The sequence below is a fragment of the Leptosomus discolor genome, chromosome 13 (assembly GCF_034619465.1).
Source record: "Leptosomus discolor isolate bLepDis1 chromosome 13, bLepDis1.hap2, whole genome shotgun sequence".
Taxonomy (NCBI): domain Eukaryota; kingdom Metazoa; phylum Chordata; class Aves; order Leptosomiformes; family Leptosomidae; genus Leptosomus; species Leptosomus discolor.
The window spans coordinates 19,551,381-19,570,015 of NC_141403.1; the positions used below are offsets into that span (position 1 = coordinate 19,551,381).

Below are 18,635 nucleotides of genomic sequence, written 5' to 3' on the forward strand. Positions count from 1 at the left end.
AGATCTATGTGATCACTTGTAAAATACAGCAAAGGATCACTGACCTAGCTCATTTATTTTGTAAGGAATTTCAGCGCCAAGAGGAGTCACTGATGCGGTATATTTTGCAAGATAACATTAAGGAGAAGTTTGGAAATGTGTACGTTGTGCAAGTTTTCACGTAGTGGCATGTTTTGTGAATTTCTGGTGTGTCTTTTGTTTCTTTTAACAAAGGTTATGGCACTTTACCTTATTTCTATGGAAATGTCGGTGATATTGTTGTAAGTCCCATGCTGGTGAATTGCTACAAGATTCCACAGCTGGAAAACAAGGATTTGGATCTCTTGGGTTTGACCACCAGTCAGCTGCTAAGTGTGGAGAATATGATACTTTTAACTATTCAGTATCTTGTCCAACTAGGTAAGCAATTTGTCATAAGTACTTGTTTTTATTTGTGACTGTCCTTTTCTCTCCCCACCCTCTTTATGCCCATTACAGAGCCAATTTTCTGGGTGTTTTTGTGCTGGGAAGAGGTAAGTGGCTCCATCTAGTGTGTGTGGCTTTGCTACTTTGTTCATCAGCCTGAAGAAGTGAAGTGAATTTAAAGGCTGATACTGCTTCTGCTCTCCATATGGGGATTGACCAGGTCACCTTTGTGAAAATGGATTTGCAATGCAGATAACTCATTTGCTTAGGGTATCAAACCATCAGTTATCACAGCTTTTTCTAAGGACACTCGGTCTGTTTTATTCAGTTTTGTGACAAATGCTGGCAGATGTGTGAAGGTCAGCATTGTTTTGGTGACAGCACCGTTTACATGAAAACCACATTTGTTATTCAGACTAAAGCAAATGATTCAGTGAATATCTCATTCTTGTAAATGTTTTTGAAATGGACTCTTTGCAAGTTTGAGAGCAAACCAGCAAAACGCATTTTCTTTCTCTTACTGCAGGTCCAGACATTTTTCCTTACCTTAGAGTAGAAATCGGCAGTATTAACAGTAAGGATTTAGAGGTCAAAGAATAATGCAGGATAGTGTTGGGAAACTTCTCACAGCAGTCCCGGTCTTAACTTCTGTATTTGAACAGATGCTGTCTATCAGAGAGGAGCATGAAATGACTTTTGTGAAGAGCACACTGCTTTTCCTGTACTGGGTTTGTGCCAGGGCATGGTTTAGCGGTGGACTTGGCAGTGCTAGGTTAACGGCTGGACTCGATGATTCTGAAGGTCTTCTCCAACCTAAACAATTCAGTGATTCTATGATCTGTAATACATAACGGTATGAAATGTGCAAACGTTTCAAAGGAAGCACAACTGGTGATAACCCTGTAATGTGGGGAGCAAATGTGCTCTGTGCCGATTTCACCCGTGGGTTCTTAAGCTTTGAGTCTCCCTTGATGCAGTGCTGTTACAGACAGGGAGGAGGCCGCCTTCTGCGTTGTAATGCTCTCTAAGCGCCCCTTTCGCTTTATTTATCCTTCTCTGCCTCAATAGTCCATTGGATGCCGTCTTAGAACTGGGAGTGTTTGTTTGTTTTTTGCAGGCTGGATGTTTTTCTGTTGCCCTTCTCTCAGTGGGCTTAAATCTATTTGAAGGTTTTAATCTTCATTGGAAAGTTTGTGGAGTCTGCATGTTAAAACCAGCTGCTTCGCGTGGTTCTAGATTTATAGTGGCAGCTTGCGAATTTCTTTTAAAGCAGCATGTAGCCAGCTGGTACAGCATTTCCAATTAAAAATAAACTATTTATTGAAACCTATCGAGTCAGTGAACCACAGTCCATGAGCAAATCCAACCTTAGATGGATGCAGCAAGTCTATACTTGCTGCAAACTGGAGGAGGCTTCATGCAAAGCTGCTGGAGCTGAGCTGAGCTGTCTAGTGAGCACCGTGCCTTCAGCATAAAGCAGTTCCCTTGTTAGCAGGTGTTTAGTTTGGCTTTTGTTCTTAGCTGTGCAAAGATGAATAGTTTTCCATACGGCCTTATGTGGAGATGGGCGCCAGCACCGTGAGATGAAAGAGCCTAATGAGAAGAAAAGTAAAAACATTCTGCAGAGCATGGGGATCAAAACATGTTGCTGGTTTGAATATTGCTACAAACTTAAAACTGTTGGAATTGTGACAGTTGCGCTGAACTGTAGCCTTTATCCCATTTTGTAAAAGCAGATTAAAGATGATTGGAGGGCAGCCAGCTTCAAAAGTTTTTGACCAAGAGACAAATACACGCATAAATTAACAGTTTATTCATGTGACCCTCTATTTTTCTTGAGAAAGTAGGACTAAAAAGTTCTTCTTTTTTCCAGAGTATGTTGCGAAAGAGTAAGATAAAGGCAAAGAAAAAAAAAAAGCAGACTGAAGAATGAAATAGATACTGAGTCTTGCCTAATTTTTTCAGATCTCACTACTTGTACAAAATAAGTTTGCAGGTGACTGTGACCACAGATCATAAGAATATTATATATGAAAGTGCTTCTTTTTTGGAAAAGGAATATATCGGGGATTTCCTTTCAGTTTTTCTGTAAGATTATGACAACGTTGTTAGTTGTAGGATAATGCTGTTGTGTTTTCAGAAATCAGCGGAGTAATCTCACAGTGATACTACAAACCAAAGCAAACAAAATAAGTGTATTTCTGGTGCTTTCATTTTAAACCTACTGTGAAGACTGTATACAGTTAAAGCTGTGATTGTGAGCCATGGTATTGCTATAAATAAATTCCACTGGGTGTGATAAAGGAATAAGTAAAAAAAGATCAAGAGGCGTGTTTGATTTCAGTGTTTTTTTACAGTTTGTCTCCTGTGCTTTTTCAGAATTCACAATTATTATCTCTCGCAGCATTCATAGTGAAGTGTTCTCAAGCTTGCTTTTTAATACCTCAGAATACCCGTATTTGCAGTATGGGTTACAGTCTATCATTTGTAATTGTCTGCTTTTTACTGTTGCACTACCATTTCTACAAACACATCTCGTCCTTCGCAGAGCTAAGGTCTGTGGTTTGGTTTTTCAGCTGGAGGAGATTTCTGGACCTTCTGTTAACTTCCCGTTCAGAATTACAAAATCATTCTCCCTTCTCTCTTGTTGTGGTGCATTCGAATCACTTTGACTATGTGTATACCGTGACACCCAGAGGTGGTTTTGTAGCTGAATGCACATCCAGATGTACAAGCCTCTGTCTTCAGTGGAAGGGTTATTCATGCACTCAAAGCAAGAGGTTGTTCCAGCAATTCTCCTCGTCTTAGATGGTTGGAGTAGTTCTCTGTGGGATGCACCATGAAGTATGTCTACCCAGAAATGGATGGCATTTGAATATGTTGTCTTAAATTCTGGGTGTAGGAAGCATGACTATGTTAATAAGGTCCTTTTCAGATATTAATATTTTATGGCGTTGTTTATTTTGCAGTTTTGTTTTCTGAAGTCAAGATGATCCTTTGCATACTCATTTCTGTAGAGAAGCTTCCAAATATTCCCTTTTAACCTTGCCAGATTCCTGTATATGTATTTATGAAACTGTTCACAATCAAAATCCATATTTATTGTTTTGTCTTCCGTGTCATCTGATATTAGTACCATTATTTTTCTGGATAGCTGTGGAGAAAGACTGCCGTGAGCCAAGTGTGGTATTAAACACTTCACTGATTTAAAAAATATTTCCTTATTAGTGCCTCTCAGATGACTATTTTTAAAAGTATTTCTCTTACAAATCATCTGAATGAAGTTGTGTGTGTTCCCATACAGAAGTCTTTCCATTTGTACAATTATTTTATTCCTCTTGGATTCATGATGACCCCTGTGTCTAGAGCCTGTCTCTTAAATAACCTCCCTCAATCAGCAAAAGCTTGCTTTATTTCTTATAGTGTATAACATCTCTTGTTGTGCTTGATATGTTGTAGATAGACTTTATTTCTGCAGGAGATTTATCTCTGTCAATAAATGTATATTTTCCTTGTTTCGGGATCTTCAAAGACCTAGAATGCGTGATGCTTTCTTAGGAGGGAAAAGAAAATGTATTTCCAAAAAAGAGAACTATGGAGAGAGAATTATACCCATGCTGCGTTAAATTAGACTGAACCAGAACTTTTCGGTTTGCATCAAAAATGAAAACAGCCTCGCATTTACAAGTCTATAGTTGTCCTGCCATCCTATGGTAAATGGATGGTGACACTCTCCATATGTTGCTTCTCAAAAAGGCGAAATGACAACAAGCAGCAGTTGTTACAGATTCTGTATGAGAGGTTATTTACCCGCTCCCTGCCCTACTTCTCACACAACCTTTCTGTTTTTGTTTTTTTTTCACTGCCCTTTTTGCTTGTTGTCTTTGGACTTGGAAAAAAAAAAACCCTACCATAAAACCAAAGCCAGCATTTCATGTATCTCTGGTATTTAAGCCCCCCCTCTTTGTCATATAAGAGCAAGCTGCTGAAGCACGAAGCTGTCTCCTTTGGTGTTGACAGGAGAGCTTGCCAATTTTAAGCTATGGTTACTTTTTACTCTGCCTTCGTGAATGTTTTTATCTGTTCCTGAGTATCTTTGACAATGAGGCAAATCTTACTGAGCGAAAGGTTAATTGAAGCTGAGCTGGGGGACTGAGGCAAAGATAGGATAGCTTATATTTCTATTTTTCAATTCAAGTTCGCAATATAGTTTACAAAGTCTGGGGAATGTAGATCTAAAGTTGCATATCCCTCTTTATGTATAGTAAAGGTACTATATAGTATAGAAGTTTGAAGGTTTGCTAAATTAATCTAATTTAACTAAAGTAAAAGAAGAGGTTAAATATGTTTGTTTACATCCGTGCTTAGTTTACTAGTATGTGTGATGAGAAAAAGCAAAACAAAGACCACTTGACAGGCTTTGTCGTGCTGCATGGCTGCAGTTAGACTGCAAGGATAAGCATTTGGGTTTTCTGCTGTAAAAACATATGGAGGCTACATGATTAATCCTTCTGTTCCAGGCAAAAGGCACATCTTTTCCTACTCCCTTGTTTGTCCCACCAGTTTCTGCGGGCAGAAAAGCTAGGAGTGAGCTGGAATACCTCATTGTTTTTAAAAACAAAAAAAAAGGAAGATGGTGGGAGAGGCAGGCTTCTAATATGAAACCCCAAGAACAAGCCATGTGGGTGGATATCCACTGAGTCGCGAGTGGGTTGTAAATGTAAAAAATACGGGGAAGGAGCTTGTCAGATTAAGACAGGTCTGTGATTATTCCTGGTTCAATAACATTTTGATATGAGATACTGTTTTTCTGTTTGTTTTCAATGTAGGTCCTGACCAGATACCCCTGAGGGAAGAATTTGAGCAGATCATGTTGAAAGCTATGCAGGAGTTCACTCTGAGAGAGCGATCCTTGCAAATGAGCGCACAGTGTGCCTCTGTGACACCAGGTCAACTCCCTTGGCTTGCTAGGTTAATCGCTAGTGTGTCCCGGGACCTCGTGCACGTGGTTGTTACCCAGAATTCGCTGGCAGAGGGCATCTCGGAGACCTTGAGGTCTCTCAATGAAATGAAACATCAGCAAAAGCTGCCAGATTATGTAGTTGCCATTTGTGCATCAAAGATAAGAGGAAATGAATTCTGTGTAGTAGTCCTGGGTGAGTATATTTGCACTGTGCTTCAAATACCAATGCAGTTTTGCTTAATTAATCTTCTCAAGTCGTCGTTCCAGCTTTTAAATCCCTTTTCTTCTTTCTGTTCTCCTTGTATTGTTACACTGCAGTGTCACAGTTCAGTATTCCTCCATCAAGACTTGCGAGTTCTGATGTCCATGAGGATCTAGAAAAATAGCTGTATGCTGGTCATTACTCCTTGAGAGGGCTGAGACTTCACTGTTGTGTGGCTACCTTAGAAAATATCTTGAAGTGACCCAGTGACAATATAGTTGCTTTGGCTCTCTCTGTTTTGTGTAACAGCTGTGCTATTTCACATGGCAGTGTTGGATTGACCACAGTCTTCTGCAGACCGCTGTAAAACAGAACATGCTTTTTGCCATTTTTAACATTCATTTTTGCCATGTTGATTTTCAAATTCTACATTGGCGACTGGCTGTGATGTTTGTGTGTGCGTGAGTGTGTCTGGATGGAAGTGAATTTTGACTAGTCATCTTTTCTTTGTAGGCGGATAAAGCAGTAATGTCAATCTTTTACTTTTTTCACGCTAGGGATAATTACTTTTTCATATTTGCCCGGAATCCTCCATTCTATCTGAGGTACAAATACTTACTTTGCATAACATTTGTCACGCAGGTGTGGTGGTGCCCAACGATGGGCAACAGCTTAGAAAGGGTGTGCTAAACTGGTGTAACTAATTCCTCCACCACTAATGAAACAGACTTGAGACTGCTCTCCCAGTCTACTGGGTAAATGCAGTGGAGATCCATGCCTGAAGATCAACATGCCCCGCACTTCTAGGGTGAAAAAGTTATGTTGATAGTGCACTGTATTAAAGCTTGTTCTCGCTTTTTCCCCCCATCTCCTCTAGGTCAATATCAATCTAGGGCACTTGCAGAAAGCATGCTTACCACCAGTGAATTTTTAAAAGAGATCAGTTATGAGCTCATCACAGGGAAAGTTAGTTTCCTGGCATCGCATTTCAAAAATACATCTTTAGGTGAGTGATCCTAAGAAACAGTTCTAGCCAAGACAGTGATTTCTTTAGGGTCGGTGTGTCTCCTGCTCGGCACTGAAAGCGCGCATGAGTACAGCTCTGCCCTCCCCACCGAGAGGCGTTCGTTCTTCTCTCCGCTCCCTGTGTGTAAAGGAGAGCTTGTCTCCTTCACCCACGCAGTCAAGTTATGCACCCTGTGTCAAAACATTTCTAACACTGTTTATACTGCTGAACGTGATGGCAGGGCACCCGTAAGGGCATGAGTCGTCTTGTTCGTGCTTTTAGCGCAAGTTTTAGAGGTTGTTTTATAGCGTGTGTTTCTGTGTAATCATCAGATGTCACCGCTAGCTGTAAAGGCACAGAGTTGAAATTATTCAGCTGTGGTTTCTTTTTTTTGGAATTCATTCAACTGGCAAATAGGTAAATAAAAGAGAAAAATATTCTCCCTCCCTCTCTTCCCTGTATCTCCAGTCCCCTGCCCCTTCACAGATTTAATATCAGCTATGTGAGAACATGTGAGTATGTAATGTTCTACATCATTTGTCTGAAACAACTTCCAGATAATTTGGTGTTGCCAATTCTTATCTAGGTGATGATTTGGACAAGCTGCTGGAGAAAATGCTACAGCAGAGAGGGGAAAGCGTCATTATTCCTTTTAATGGAGATGTTAGCGAGTGCGTGTCACCTCAGGAGGCAATTGCCATGGTTTCTGCACAAGAACCAGGTAATTTTTTTTATGTGCAAGATGTGAAATAAGCAAGTAGTTTGTTAAATGTCAAAATGTGTGTGCCTCGGAAGAGCCTGAGGGCACAGCTGCAATGTGCCAGCCTTCAAATACCAATGCTGCCAGCTGAATATAGCAGTACAGCAGTCTCTCAGACAGAAGATCTCTGTGGTAACCTTCAGCAACGTTTTTCCCCTATAATTCCTAAGCTGAAGTAGGTGATCTTCTGTTATGTGCTAGGCAGAGTAGAGAAGATGTTCGTTTGTAATGGCAGCGTGGAATCAGCTCATCCTTTTGCACCTAGAAAAGGAATGTAACCTTGGGCTTAAGGCAGAGGGGAACTGCATTCTCATTCTGATCTTCCCAAGTGTCCTCCTGTTTCTTAACTTTTGACATTCCTCACTTTCCACATGTAACATGGCAATAAAATGTACTACAGGCTTGTGCTCTGAGCCTTAAACTTTTAGGGGAAGTATTTTGGGATCTTGGACTGAAAGTGCTAGGCAAGTGTAATCTACAGTTTGCTTATTTGAGATGTCTCTTATTCAGTGTAATGCGATGAGATGCAGAAGATGAGCTAGGATTGCCTGTCTAAAAAATGATAATTATAATTTTCCTATTTTGGAATACTTTCATTATTCAGAGTTTTAACCATACTTTCCTTTTCATACGACAGTAATGGTAAAAGGTATACTGAGCTGTAAAAGGTATACTGAGATTCTGTTAGGTCTAGTATCAGCGTAAATTCAACCTCCAGTAAAAGCTCCTCACTGTGAAAGAAAGATATGCGCTTGATTCACATCAGTTAGCTAATGTTAGTTAGCTTAAATTAATCAGCTCAGTGTTAGATCTGAATGAAAACAAAGTGGTTTACAGTCTCCCCATGGATCAGGAGATCCCATTAGGAAGGCTGCCAGGTATTTTGTTTGGGCAGCCACAGAAGAGTCTTGATCTTCCTCACAGGATTAATTTGAAGGGAGAAGGAGCTTTTGATTCTGTTTTTTTGTGTTGTTGTTGTTTCTTACTGTGTAACGATGTGCAGCAGTGCTTTTTTAAACCTTCATGTTTTCTCAAACAATTATTCTGAGCTAGTTTTGTCTTTAAAATGTGACTGTACAATGACTGAAGCTGCTGTGAATCTGCCTGAATGAAAGAAAATAAGGAGAGGTAAGTCTCCTAGGCAGTGAGAGGGACCTTTCTCCCATAGCAGAGCTACTGAAATGGACACTGAGGCAGGTTTGAGCAAGAGATAAATGCACACACAGGCACACACACGTGTGTCTCTATAAAAATAACATACCAGATTTTTGCCCCAAACACCTTCCAACTTTCAGGTAAATTGCAAGATTTTATAAACTGATTTATTACTTAAAAAAGCAACAATAGTTCTTGTGTATTAAATTTGCAGTAGTTTTTCCTTTGCTTTTGTAAGAAATTTGCTCTAGGTAATTTTAATGATAAGCAGTCCATTAATCAGAATTTAATTTGGAGTAAAAAAAATGGCATAAACAAAAACTGTAACGGCATTATAGGATTTAATTTGGTAATCTGCAAGCGCAAAATATTCAGGGGGAGTGAAACATGGATTATTTGGCATAGAATTTACCTACTGGAAATACTGAAATGCAGGAACATGTTTTTATGTGAGGAAACATGAATGCTCTGGTATGTGTCTATAGAAACCAAAACTCTAGTCCCACAGTTCTCTTTATGAAGTTCAAATAAGACTAAAATTTTCTTAAAAATCAAGAAACCTCCAAACAAATAAATACTTCCCCCCCCCCCCCCCTCCCATAACTGAGATCTATTGTCTAGGTGTATTGCCCATCTTCCCTTCGCAGCATATCATAGAATCATCGAATGGTTTGGGTCGGAAGGGACCTTTAAAGGCCATCTCGTCCAACCCCCTGCAGTGAGCAGGGACACCTTTAGCTGGATCAGGTGGCTCAGAGCCCCGTCCAGCCTGACCTGGGATGTTTCCAGGGATGGGGCTTCCACCACGTCTCTGGGCAGCCTATGCCAATGTTTCACCACCTTCATCATAAAAAATTTCTTCCTTGTATCTAGTCTGAATCTGCCCTCTTTTAGTTTAATACCATTACCCCTTGTCTTATTGCAACAGGTCCTGCTAAAACAACTGCCCCCACCTCTCCTGCAGCCCCTTTCAGCACTGAAGGCCGCTCTAAGGTCTCCCCGGAGCCTTCTCTTCTCCAGGCTGAACACCCCCAACTCTCTCAGCCTGTCCTCACAGGGGAGCTGCTCCAGCCCCTGAGCATCTTCGTGGCCTCCTCTGGACCCGCTCCAACAGGTCCAGGTCTTTTCTGTACTGGTGCCCCCAGAGCTGGACGCAGCCCTGCAGGGGGGGTCTCACCAGAGCAGAGCAGAGGGGCAGAACCACCTCCCCTGACCTGCTGGCCACGCTGCTGCTGATGCAGCCCAGGATACGGCTGGCTTTCTGGGCTGTGAGCTCACCTTGCCGGCTCATGTCCAATTTTCCATCCACCAGTGCCCCCAAGCCCCTCTCGGCAGGGCTGCTCTCAGTAACTGCTGTCAGTGTACGTATAGACATGCGGCCGTCTCGGTGCTGACTTAGAGTGGGGCTCAGTACTTCAGAGCAGAGCTGATGTACAAACGAACTCCCAGCTGACCCGCTGTTGGGCAAGATCATCAACGCAGGCTCAGTTTCCTCAGGTTAATAGGTGTGCTGGCTCTCATCCCATTGTGCCCTGAGCGCAGCACCCAGCAATCTCAACACCCGTGGCTGGTTCTCCCAGCAGGAGTGATAGAGGGATGCTCCTGAAGAAATGCAGGTTTCAGGAGGAGTTTCAAGCTGTGTGTACATTTGTGTATATATATATACACACACAGAGATCTGTTTTATATATATACACATTATTTATATATATATATTTATATATATGCATGCATATTATGTATTTGTTGGTTCACCTAACAGAATGCAATTCAGTGTGTTGGCATTGAGGCTTCCTTGGGTTGCACTGTGAAAAATCCTCAAAACACTTAGGGCATTTAAAAAATTGGCAGTGCTGTACTTTAGGTCTGATATGTGATTGTATTTTGATCAAAAAAAGGAAGTTGACATTTGTGATATGTACTCAGCTCTCCAGAGTGTCAGGATTTATTCTGGTGATTGATTTTTATTTTTTTTTTCTGATAACAGAGGGTAGGCTGTTTGGAGGGTCATGTTTATTGGGGGGGTGGGAAAGTAAACATGTTTCTTGTTGTGTTTTGTTTTCTTTTTCAAATAAACGCACTCTAGATTTGGATGTTGATACCTTCCAAATTTACCAGCCACAGCTCACGGTTGCCAGAAAGCTCTTGTCCCAGGTTTGTGCTATAGCAGACAGTGGCAATCAGAGCCTGGATCTGGGCCACTTCAGCAAAGTAGACTTCATCGTTATAGTTCCCCGTTCAGAAGTCCTGGTGCAGCAGACACTTCAACGGATTCGGCAATCAGGTAAGGGAGGGGAGAGAAAAGAGACTGTTAAACTGAAGTATGTGGTGTTGTTATTAGATCATATCTGGTATAAATGGAGAAGTAAGTTGCTCCAACGTGCATTCTGCATGTCCAATATTAGCTCCTTTAGTTGGTATCATTGGTGAATTCTGAATATCTTCTTTTCATAAACGGGGCCCAAGCTGTGCCATAGAAGTGTCAAAAGAAGATGCTATATTCCTGCAGCTCTGAGGAATGTATGACCTGGAGAAGCATTCAGCCGTCAAGAGAGGGAATGCACGAGCAAATGCAGCCATTCAGATCTTGCATCCCCTAGACCTGTTAGTGCCATTCGTTCTAAGTGCACTTTTGTGCGTATGCTGGCATGTGTATTAGCACAGATTTCATGTGGGCGGCTCTCTTATTAGGTAGGTAAGACAAATGCCTGAGTAATACATGCACGTTGGCCCACGATAATTGCCATGCGGATTCAGATGGTGAGTTTTCTTGTCTGGGGTTCTGTGTCTGACCATGGCTGGCACCAAATGCTTCAAGAGGAACAAGAAAGCTTTAGTGGATAGGTTATGGAATATGCCTCCATTGAGAATGACCTCTGTTTCCCACTCTGTTAGTGACTGACGTGTATCCAGAAAAGCCTAAGAGTCTCTTCATGGAGAAAATGACTGTCTAATAGAACTAAGGACTATCTGTATAGATGTTTCGTCCTTATTAGCTCTTGATCTCCAATATCTGGGAGTAGTGAAATCCTTAGGATAGTTTTTTCTGCCTTCAGCTTTATCTAATAATCCCTTGTATTTGCATTTGAAAGACATGAATATGAGCTTCTGGTGTAATGTGTCTGTGAGTGGTTTTGTGTAGGTGTTGGCTCTTTTACTTCTTATTTTCTACTGTCAACTAAACAGTCCCACGCTTTTTCATTGTGCAGGTATGCCTTGATGTTGCTCAATATTGTAGTCCATCTCTGTATTTTTTTCTCTGCACAATTTCCTAGTAAAATGAAAAGAATAAAATAGGTTACTTGAAGTACAAGTTTCTCTTTCTTTGTAACGTATCTTTATGGGGTGTTTTGTTCCATTCCTTGTTTCTTCAGACATTTTATGTACTTTATTTGCTGCTACACTAAACCAGAGGTTTTCTGATATCTCTTAGCAGGATTTAACTTTTTTTTTTTAAGTGAATGGTTTTTACTTTACTTTTTAAAATATTTTTTTTTAATTATTAAGACCCTGGCAAATACATAGTTGACCACATTTCACAATGGCTTATTGCTGCTTCTTTAATTCAAATGGTGTTCAAAGCCAAATACATTGCATCATGCCTGCTTTATGAATATGATGGCAATCTGTCATTATAAACACTGCTGGAGAGTGGTTGTATTGACAGTAATGTTGAAGCAGGGTATGAAAAAAAGGATGTAATATTAGTAAGAGTCAGTTTTATATAAATTTATCATTTTTTGGAAAGGAAAGGTCAGGATAACTTTTTCTGACTCAAGCAGGATTAATATATTACCTAAATGTGGGTAAGTTTGGCACAGGATCACGGAGTGTAGCCAGCTGAGCACTGATCTGGAAATTTTTATGGAGGTCTGAAGTTTTGTTTGTTTTTTTTTTTTTCTTTTTGGTAATACGAGTCTTTGAAAGGTCTTCAGGCACTTTTGGAGGAAATCCAGAAGCCAAGAAGCACGTTTCAGTCCCCATTGTGAGAGAAAATGCATCTGGATAATTGTCTTCTTTCTAGGGTACCTCAGTGATTTGGCTTAATCCTGATACTGGCGGACAAGTGGCAATCTACTGTTACACTTCATTTTTGGATGCGCTCAAAGGAAAAGATTTTTGTTGCATTCTCCTTTCTGACAGGTGTCCTTGTGGACTTGGGCCTAGAAGACAATGGAACAGCATATCAGAGAGCTGAGAAATACGTGGTTCGACTAGACAATGAGATTCAAACAAAATTTGAAGTTTTCATGAGACGAGTGAAGCAGAATCCCTATACGCTGTTTGTGCTGGTTCATGACAATGCCCACGTGGACTTAACAAGGTAGCTGCCTCAATCTACCAAAGGAAAGCCATCCTCTTCCAGTATCTTTCCATTAGGTTTTTCGAAAGACTTACCATCTTAAGACACCTAGTGCTTTCTCTAGGCCTAACACATTTTGTGCCTCAAAATCAGAAATCATCTTTTTTGCTTGCCGGTGATATTTGTTAACTAATTCTGATTCAGTTGAAGACAGGTGAGGCTAGTTTCAGATTTTTTGATCCCTAACAAGACTGTTTGTAGGGGTAAGTGCTATGGTATGGAAGTCCAGGGAAAAGGGCTGAATTTTGGAACTTTCTTTGTTTCTCTTGTCTTTTTCCTATTCCGCCCCTTTTTCTCTGTTTGAACCCAAATCTGTCCCATGTTCACAAGCCACTTACGTTTTAGTTCATGTTTTTATCCTTGATGATAGTGTTGGTTTTAATATAAGAAGGCTTACAGACATTTAATTCTTTGCATCATCTGAAAAACACCCTAGCTACTGTAAGAAAAGGATTTAAAAAACAGCGGTGTCGAATCTGGTCAGCGTTAGAGCTGAACACAACACCACATACACACGTGCAGAAAAATTTCTTCACACTGAATGACAACTTTACGATGGGAAAAAAATAAATAACTAAAGCTAATTGTTCTGCTCTTCTTCCATGAGTAAACGGAGGAGAAAAATCTTAACATGATTTAGACATGGTGCGTAAGGCTGTGGGGTTCATCTGAATATCAGTGTTATAATGAGCAAAGTATTTTCCTTGAAGGGCAGCTGAAAATAGATAAAAGCAACATCCTTCCTTCCTTATCCCCACCGTCACATTTTTGTTACTGTCTTTGCTGTACACCGAATTTGGAATCCCTGAATATCCTGGAGGCAAAGATAATTCAGGAGCTCAAAATGTGGACATCAGGAGACTATGAAGTTCCCCAGTCTTTTAGAAATATGTTGTTTCAGGCTGGAAAATCCACTGGATTTTGTAAAATTGTTACTATGTGCTAACCCTGCATCTCATGCAACAGCGTTTCTCAGTGAGAGTGTTTTCATCAGCTTTGGCTTGTTTTTTATTTCCTCCATCCAGTGCTCTTTTAAGTTGGTACACTGATGCACCTTCTTACTGTCATCAGATTTCGGTCCTTTGTTTAGGTTTTTTCCCTCTGTTGCCTGAATCTACCCACAGAGAACACTCCCATGGTTTTGACATCTTTCACCCTTCCAAAGAGGTTTTTGAGCTGTGATTCTCAGTGCCATGATCAGTTGGAGATTTTTCTGCAGGAAGCGAGTAATCCGTTGAATCTCAGGATGTCAGTAAGGCAATTCTTTGCATTCTTATTTCTGCAGTGCCATTTCAAGTTCCCTGTCACATGGTGAGCCTAGTCATGGTCTGGCTGATAGAGTTATTAATTGCAGGGAGGTCCTTGAAGCATTCAACCTCCTTGTTCTTCAGGTCAGCTCTTTTCCTTATGCCTTGCAAACGCAGCAGTCCAGGATCAGCTCTAGCAATGAGGTACATTGGATACAATTTGACACTGTGGTAAGTGTTTAATTGTTCATTTTAACTGTGAATTTTAATGTGGGCTTCACGCCTCAGGGAATCTCGCAGATGCACATTAAAGAAAATTGTTAGAATTTCCTAACTCTGCTGGAGTTTGTTCTCTCAGGCTCCAGATACGTAGCCCTGGGATGCTGACGGTACAGGTAGCATTGGCATTGAGGCCCAGGAACTGCTCAGATGTCTTTGTCCAGTCATGTAGTATGAGAAATTACTTTCCACGCTCTGGCCAGACAAAGCTATGCAGACGTGCCATAAAGCTCTGGAGATGGCTTTCCATTTTCAAGCAGTCGGACTCTTGCTTATATGTCACGTAGTCTGTCAAATCTGTTCGTTACTCCTTTGGTACTAAAAAAAGTGGTGTGCTAGGTTAAGTCGTGGTGTAGTAGGTGCTGTCGTTGTGCAGAGAAGGGGGGGGAAAGTCTGTTCAACGTTTTGCACTGTTCCCTTTTTTCACCATTTCAGACAGCTGGTTCTGAGGATGTTTTGGCTAAATCTGCTTTAAAAATAGTCATTTCTCCTATTCCTTGTTTGGTATTTGACTTTATTGTGTGGAGTGGACCATTGGTGTCTGTAAAGCATCTTAAATTGGTAGCTGTAAAAAATAGTTAAAGTCAAACAGGATGGTGGAAATGAGGGAGTGAATGAATATTTAAAGTTTGCTTTTTGGTTGACTGATAACATAAGTCAGTGTGGTGACCTTCTGTAAAATGGTCTAGACGATTTTTTGTTTCCCAAAAGTAAAAAAAATCAGCAACTTTCAGGCTTCTGATTTAAAAAAAAAAAAAAAAAAAAGAAAAAAAAAAAAAAAGGGGGAGACTGTGTGTGATTAATTACATTCCTAGTGATTACTGGTGATGTAAAGGCACTGGAGACTGTGCTGTGCTTCCAGCAAAGGCCTCATGAAATCTGAGGCAGCAAATATTCTGATTGCTGTCTGCAGATTTACATTCTGGCAAAGAAATTGTTCGTTTCTGATTGCCATTAGAGATGTGTAGAATCTGACAATCAAGAAGAATTTTGGAAATTAATAATCCTTCTGTTTTCTGATTCTGCTTTAAATAGAAATAACAGTTGTCAGTAGATATAAAGCCAGAGATAGTGGGTCAGAAAATAATTAGCAGGATTCTAGAAAGCTCCTGCAGTCACAGGTAGGAGATATATTGAAAAATTTGCAAGGACCTACATCTGTCTTTCCTAGCTGTAGGCAAATTATAAGTTAAGTAAAAAACAATTTACGTTTTATTGTATTCTTTGAAACAAGTAGGATCACTGAGGGAGAATTAATGAAAAGAAAGGATACTTTGCTTCAGAAAATACTTTCCACTTATTTTTTTAAATGACAAAAGAAATTAAAATTGGTTCCAGTTTTCCTTATGCTTTTGCTATCTCTGTATGGAACAGGACGACGCAGCAGGTGAAGACAAGCTGTACTTTGGTTTGAATGAATACAGCAAATCCCTCCAATGGGGAGTCACAAGTCCCCTTTTGAGATGTGATGAAACCTTTGAAAAAATGGTCAACACACTTTTAGAAAGGTAAATAGTCACATGGGAGCTTGGGATGCTGCTTAATTGGGATCTTAAGCATACAGATACATTTGTGAGCCCCACCACAGGGAGATGGAGACATGATGGCCTTTGGTGTCGTTCTTGGAATCTGTGAAGTATGTGCAATTTTTATTTTTGTAACAGATTTAGTGCTGTTGAAGAACGAGGGGATATCCTTAAAATTTGTTTATAGACTAGATTAGGTCCATTCAGCAGCGGTCCAGGCTCAGCTGGACGTCTCTTGGACCTCTGTCTTCTTTTGGCTCAGCCCTCACTAAGCCAAGAAGGTACCAGAGATTTCATACCTCACCATCTCTGGTGTCTCTGTTGTTAGGATTGCCAGCAGATTTGTCAGAGTGGTGGCCCAGGTGAGGGACATCGTTTCAAAACATCATTTTTGTTATCTTATTAGTTGCCTGTCTTTTTGCTTCCTGCAGCTCAGAGCCTGAAAGTGGCTTATTAGTACCCTGCAGCTGCCTGAACAAGCTACTTCCATAGCACATATCCATGATGTTATTAAACGTGGACGTTACAGGAATGCAGGCACTACTGTCATTTCCAGCAATGTGGAGTTAATTTATTCTGGGAATCAGCAGGACGGATCCCTTATAATAGTTCATGCTAAAGTTTTCATTGTATTTTCATGTTTACTAGAAGAGGATTGTTCTGTCTTCAGTACTGTTTTTCCGATGTTATTTAGATCAGTATAATTGTAAATGTAACTATATTTATTGAGTAGAATACAGTATCAAATGTGTTAAATTAGCAACATAAATGAATAATTAAGTGCATCATTAATGCTTAATATTTGTTATTATCTACAAATATGTAAGTAATAAATGTGATGATAATAAGGTGAGTTAACAATATGTCAGCTCTTTAGGCTTCTTACAGGCTTTCTGGTCACGTCCAGTGGAAGGGATAGTGGTCACTATTGCTGTCTTTCTGTTCTTAACATGTGGATGGGGAAAAGGATGAAGGAGGATTAGTGCATGTGCAAATACAACCCTGATATTGAGGTTAGGGTAAGACTAGAAATTGATGGGAGGTGAACCTCTACCTTGGCGCCACGATATGCTTTTGCATCACAGTTTATCGGTTTAGCCTCTCTTTTCAAGAAACTGGGTTATTCTCTCTGGGTGGGTGAGCCATACATGCTTACAAGTCTGAAAACATTGCAGTCGTTTTGGCATTATAAAAAAGGATCCATTTGTTTTAGTAGCAGAAGTGCAGTAGGTACTTCAATGGGAGGAGGAATAAAAAGTGGTTTAAAAATTTATTGATTTAATGACCGGCTTATGGTATATAGAGCGAGCTACTGTACTGGTTAAAGACAGACAGAAAATTTTATTCATAGGGAACCCATTTCATCTATTAAATTACTCAAGAATGAGACCTGAGAAATTTGGAAATTTTAGTTGTTTGTCATTTGAACTTCTGTTGTGCAAGACTAGCACTTAAGGCATAATAGTGTAGTTTTTTCCTGTATTATGGTGGTGAGTGAACTCACGTGGAATGTCTAGAAATACGGTACATTTTTTGCTTGCGTTAGGTTTCAGTTTATTTTTTCTTAGCATTTTACTTTGTGAGTTTGTATCTGTTGTCATTGCATATAGCTGTAACTAGAAAGAAACGTTGGCTATGTGAGTTCAAAGGCAAAATGGAAGTTCAGATTTGGCTCAGAGCCAGCCATCCCAGTCTGACTTTCTGGTGAGAGGTTGAGAGATGTGAAATTATGAAATACTTCTCTCACAAATGACTTGAAGCAGCGATGATCCCCCAGGTTTGTAGGAAAAAAAAAAAACAACTTGTGGAGAGCAAAGCAATTATTACCCTGTGCTCTTGAAATGAACTGGATCTGAGATGATCTGTAGCTTCATCAAGTTAAAGACCTTTGGCTGAAATTCTGGCCCAAATGAAGGTAACAGAAGTTTATAATTCCAGTTCCTTGAGCACAGAACTTGGCTCTGTCTTCCGTATTTGCACTGTTACGTGCATTTACTTAAAACCCAGATTTTGTGCAGAATTATTGTCTGTGGAAATCAAAGGCTTCATTCTTTAAGCACTACAGAAAAAAATGGTTTCTACATCAGATGGTCCTGGGTTTTGGTTATTTTTCAGACATTGCTGTGATTTTGCATGTGCTAATGCAGAACTGTATCTCCTCAAAGGTACCCCCGGCTGCACAGCATGGTGATTCGCTGCTACCTTCTCATTCAGCAGTATTCCCAAGCTCTGATGGCTCTCACAACCATGGCCTCACTAAGAGATCACAGCACCCCCGAAACACTCAGCATAATGGATGACCTTATCACCTCTCCAGGGAAGGATAAGAATGGCTGTGGCCACATGCTCGTCATTAGGGTGCCGTCTGTGCAGCTAGCCATGCTGGCCAAGGAGAGGTTACAAGAAGTAAGAGACAAGTTAGGTCTGCAGTATCGTTTTGAGATCCTCCTTGGGAATCCTGCCTCAGAGCTTACTGTCGCAAAACACTTTGTGACACGGTTGAAGGTTAGCAGAAACTAAATATTTCTTTGTGTGCCCGTTGTAGTCATCTGGCTGTCGTACACATTTTGCGTTCATTCCCACGTGTTTATAGGTTAATTATTCTATAGGAAAAGGGTGCATGTTCTGTATCTGTCTCCATGGAAGTTTACTGTACTTTTGATGAGCACAAATGATTCAGAAACTTGAAGAAAATTGAGCTGTTATTGGTGCACGAAGTCAAGCACTGG

At 40.4% G+C, this 18,635-nt stretch overlaps 1 protein-coding gene across 1 annotated transcript in view; it reads left to right on the plus strand.

Moving 5' to 3' along the window:
* GREB1L (GREB1 like retinoic acid receptor coactivator) overlaps nucleotides 1-18,635 on the plus strand; it is a 61,985-nt gene that overhangs the window by 22,740 nt on the left and 20,610 nt on the right. Inside the window, exons 10-18 of the mRNA XM_086472582.1 lie at nucleotides 214-399; nucleotides 5,235-5,561; nucleotides 6,448-6,576; nucleotides 7,163-7,297; nucleotides 10,578-10,775; nucleotides 12,635-12,815; nucleotides 14,140-14,332; nucleotides 15,755-15,888; nucleotides 18,072-18,411. Of these exons, the coding sequence (XP_086328708.1) occupies nucleotides 214-399; nucleotides 5,235-5,561; nucleotides 6,448-6,576; nucleotides 7,163-7,297; nucleotides 10,578-10,775; nucleotides 12,635-12,815; nucleotides 14,140-14,332; nucleotides 15,755-15,888; nucleotides 18,072-18,411 (1,823 nt within the window). The remainder of the gene's footprint in view (nucleotides 1-213; nucleotides 400-5,234; nucleotides 5,562-6,447; nucleotides 6,577-7,162; nucleotides 7,298-10,577; nucleotides 10,776-12,634; nucleotides 12,816-14,139; nucleotides 14,333-15,754; nucleotides 15,889-18,071; nucleotides 18,412-18,635) is intronic.